General features: G+C 48.1%; 1 protein-coding gene across 1 annotated transcript; it reads left to right on the top strand.

The window, feature by feature from the left end:
- On the top strand, positions 1 to 3,783 carry zic3 (zic family member 3 heterotaxy 1 (odd-paired homolog, Drosophila)). Its single transcript, XM_028960384.1, has 3 exons — positions 1 to 1,192; positions 1,357 to 1,520; positions 1,605 to 3,783. The coding sequence occupies exons 1-3, from the start codon at positions 226 to 228 to the stop codon at positions 1,785 to 1,787; spliced, it is 1,314 nt and encodes a 437-aa protein (XP_028816217.1). The 5' UTR covers positions 1 to 225; the 3' UTR covers positions 1,788 to 3,783.
- Positions 3,784 to 4,566: the final 783 nt, after the last annotated feature.

Genomic DNA, 4,566 nt, shown 5'->3' with positions numbered 1-4,566 from the left:
GATTGACTTTATCAGTCCAAGGACATCATCCGTGCGGAGAGGGGGGGGAGTCCGAGCCTCTTTCTCACGGAGCGCCGTTACCGGGAGTCGCGCGAAGCCGCGGGAATTTTTTTTTTTTTTTTTTTTGAAACAGACCAGAAAGTTCCGTGAAAAAAAAGAAATTCTCGCCGCCGAACGTCTCCGCGCGTTTTTCTCCACGCGAGTTTCTCCCTTTTTTTTTTGAACATGACCATGCTCCTGGACAGCGGTCCGCAGTTCCCGTCCTTAGGAGTTGGGGGGTTCGGGACGCCGCGGCACCACGACCTGGGGAACCGGGACCCGGGACTGGGGCTCAATCCCTTCGCGGACTCGACCCACTCGGCGGCTTTTAAGCTCAGCCCCGTCGCCCACGACCTCGCCGCCGGCCAGACCTCCGCCTTCACCCCGCAAGCCGGCGGGTACGCCGCCGCGCTCGGCCACCACCACGGCGGCCAGGTGGGCTCGTACGGCGGCGGCGCCTTCAACTCCACGCGGGACTTTCTGTTCCGGAACCGCGGCGCCGGCATCGGGGAGTCCACGGCCGCCGCCGGCGCGCAGCACGGCATCTTCCCGGACAACCCGGGACATCTGCTCTTCCCCGGGCTCCACGAGCAGACCGTGACCCACGCGTCCCCGGGCGGGCATGTGGTCAACGGCCAGATGCACCTGGGCTTGCGCGGGGACATTTTCGGCAGGCCGGACCCGTACCGTCCCGTGGCGAGTCCCCGGACCGACCCGTACGGGGCCGCGCAGCTGCACAACTACAACCACCCGATCAACATGAACATGGGCATGAACGTGCCCACGCACCACGGCGCCGGGGCCTTCTTCCGGTACATGCGGCAGCCCATCAAGCAGGAGCTGTCCTGCAAGTGGATCGACGAGGCGCCGCAGCCGAGCCGCGCCAGGAAGACGTGCGACAGGACGTTCAGCACCATGCACGAGATGGTCACGCACGTGTCCATGGAGCACGTCGGCGGGCCCGAGCAGAGCAACCACGTCTGCTTCTGGGAGGACTGTCCACGGGAGGGCAAGTCGTTCAAGGCCAAATACAAACTCGTCAACCACATCCGCGTGCACACGGGCGAGAAGCCGTTCCCGTGTCCGTTCCCCGGCTGCGGGAAAATCTTCGCGCGCTCGGAGAACCTGAAAATCCACAAAAGGACTCACACAGGTACCCCAAAAAAAGGAGGGAGGACGCGGCTTCTCGTTTATTTTAGATAAAAAAAATATGTGTATATATGTATAAACGGCGCGTCGCTGTGCGTTTGTCTCGAGTTGTGAGTTGTTTGGGGGAGCGTGCGTGTGCGTGAATTGACCCCCTTTTTACCCTCGCAGGAGAGAAGCCGTTTAAATGCGAGTTCGAGGGCTGCGACCGACGCTTCGCGAACAGCAGCGACCGGAAAAAGCACATGCACGTGCACACGTCGGACAAGCCGTACATCTGCAAGGTGTGCGACAAGTCGTACACGCACCCGAGCTCACTCAGGAAACACATGAAGGTAACCCACGCGCCCACCCACGCACGCACCCACGCACGTCCGTAACGGGACCACGCACGCTAACGGGCCGCTTGGCTGTTGCAGGTACACGAGTCGCAGGGCTCCGAGTCGTCTCCTGCGGCGAGTTCGGGCTACGAGTCGTCCACGCCGCCGGTCCTGGTGTCGGCGAGCGCCGAGGACCCCACGAAAACCCCGCCGAGCGGCGCGCAGAACGCGCCGGCGCAGGGCGACGGACTCCCACCCAACTTTAACGAATGGTACGTGTGAAGGAGAGGCTTCGCGTGGCGTGGAGGCGGAGAAGCAGCGTGAACTGGACGGCCGTGGAACGAGTTGGAGAGATCAGGCCTGCAGGCCTCGTCCTTTCTCAGGATCCCGAAATTGGACTTTTATTCCGAGTTCGAAGAAAAGAAAAGCAACACGCAGACACACACACACACACACACACACACACACACACACACACACACACAACATACTATATAATAAAATAGTTTCTAAAAATTCATAAGCAAATGGTTTCCACTTTCAGTTTTCAGATTTCAGATGATTATTTTTTATTTTTCATTTTATGTATTTTCGCAAAATTTTATTTAACAGACAAACAAAAAAAATATTTCACGGTGTTTTATATTTAGGTGGCGGGCTGCCGTCGCCTTTTAAATTGATTGTCAAAACTTCAAACAGTCCTTAAGAAACGTGCCAAAGTCTTTGTCTTGAACTTGAACAGAAGAAAAGAAGCATAAATAAGTATATAGCCTCCACGTGAATGTATTTCCTTGTTCGATGGGGTCGAATATGTTGTCCACGTCCGTTTTCAGGTGGGGAAAATGTGGTACTAGGTTACGATTGTTACCTTTCAATATAACGTTGCCTTTTGTTAAAAGAAAACGATGTAAATACATATCCATGATGCCATATTTATCGATTTGTAATTTAATTATCGGCGTAAGATCCGAACCTTAAAATGATATTTATGGAAATGTTTTTTTTTTTCTAACGAGACTGTACAGTTTTGGGGTCATGGCCAGCTTAACATTTAAAAAATGATTCGCTCGAAAGCTCCCAGTTTTTTATTTTATTTTTGCGATTGTATCATTTTTTTAACCAATAAACGTGTCTTGTTTGGATCAAGATATCAAATACATAAACATGATTGATTGAGCTTTTTATCCACTGTAGAATGTAGCTGCCAGGCCGGGGACAAGCCGAGAAAAGCACAATCCTGTAAATCTTTTTTTTTTTTTTTAAAGAGTTGACACGTTATATAAAGTCTGGTCAAATGAATTAAGCTACTTTAATAAGTGTTGATTGTTGTTGTTTTTTTATTATTATTATTTCCCATCTGACTGTAGACTCCATTCGTACAGGCAGCGCTTAGGTCCAAAACTCCACTGAATTCAGCCAACTGTTGTTCTGCACCCTGCATCCGTGGATCAGCAGCAGTTCATTCCGTGGGTCTCAGTAACGCTCTCAGACCCCACGCAGGAAAACGTGCCCATCACGACGCAGCAGAATTTTTTTCTTTTTTTTTCTGAAAAATGATAATTAAAAAAAAAAAGTTTCTTTTGTTCTGTCCGTCAGCTTGCATTGTTTTAAATGTAGTTTCCTTGTGTGAATATGACCGTGTTTCTTCGTTCTGAATACTGTGGTTGTTAAAATAGAGCCGTTTTATGTGAATAACCTTTCCAGATGACCTGTTGGTGCGCTCAGATTTTTAGTGTGAAGAGGACTGGATATGTGTTTAATGGCACAGATTTACAGCATTGCATTGTAACATATTTTTCAGAATTGAATCTTATGCATACACAAATATATTATGAGACAATTTCAGACCACCAGCACTACTTTTAGAAAAACGAACAAAAAAAATTGTAAAAATAGCAGAACCTCGTAAGCAAGCAGTGATATATGAAAAATACGTTTATTTAAATAATTTAATGAATATATGTTTTATAAACTATTTTATATAGCTTAATTTAAAAAAAGAAAAAAGAAGTACTTTTTTTATTTCCAGTCACCCTCATTTCTCTGTCCTGAAAAGCAGAATGGCGTGATGAAGCGTAGTGCCATCACTGTGCCATCCTCATCCTCTCCGGAATTCAGGGGAAGGAGACCAAGGTTCCTTGTACCTCTTCGAAGTAGGCTGGTTGTCTGTTGGTTGGTTGGTTGGTTTGTTTCACAAACTATTTATGGTCCAATGTGAACATACATTTTGACTGAAATTAAAAAGAAACTCGATCATTAAAGATTAAAAGTGACCAACGGAGTGTCTTACTCTTGTCCCTTTTTTGGGGGGTGGCGGGGTGGGGGTGGCGGCAGATTACTTGAACTTGACAGTGAGGGGGGCGCCATCTTAGTATCGTGTTTTTCTGGAAGAAGATCGCGACACACTCAACTTTTCAAACTGAAGACTAAATGTAAACACTCGTTTCAGCTCAACTTCAATGAACTTCAACCACAAATGTCTTTAAAATACATCATCATGTTCATTATAATTTTCTACAATTTATTTATAATGCAAAGGTTCGTCACACTTTCAAAAGTACCAGCACGTAAAATAAATAAATAAACGACAAATGTTGCACACAAATTGAATTTTTCCTAATTCAAATTAGCTAAAACCACATCCTATTAATTACTGGATTCTATTTAGTTTTTTTTTTTTCATTAATGCCTTTAATAATTGATGTAAGCAGTTTGGGGGTTATGGGTATTCTGATGAACCCCCAGAAATCCCACCCCGGTCCAAGGCCCCACCCACCTCGTCACCAATCTTCAAATATAAACAGTTTGAAGGTTTTATCCCCCCTTGCCTCCCACTACAGCGCATGCGCAATGCGTCGCTGCACACGCCCCCCTTCTGTCTTACAGGATCCGCTCGAGATCCTGACATGGCTCGTGACGTCACAAAATGGCGCGCGCAGTGATGACCCGCTGAATCGGACCGAATCGCCTAGATGAGAGAGAGAGAGAGAGAGAGAGAGAGAGAGAGAGAACAGGGTCGGGAGACGCGGCACGCTTTTCCCTCACCGGGAAGGGAGAAGAC

The sequence above is a fragment of the Denticeps clupeoides genome, chromosome 18, assembly GCF_900700375.1.
Source record: "Denticeps clupeoides chromosome 18, fDenClu1.1, whole genome shotgun sequence".
Classification (NCBI taxonomy): Eukaryota; Metazoa; Chordata; class Actinopteri; order Clupeiformes; family Denticipitidae; genus Denticeps; species Denticeps clupeoides.
The sequence above is the reverse complement of the archived record's forward strand: the minus strand, read 5'-3'. Positions and strand labels throughout refer to the sequence as shown.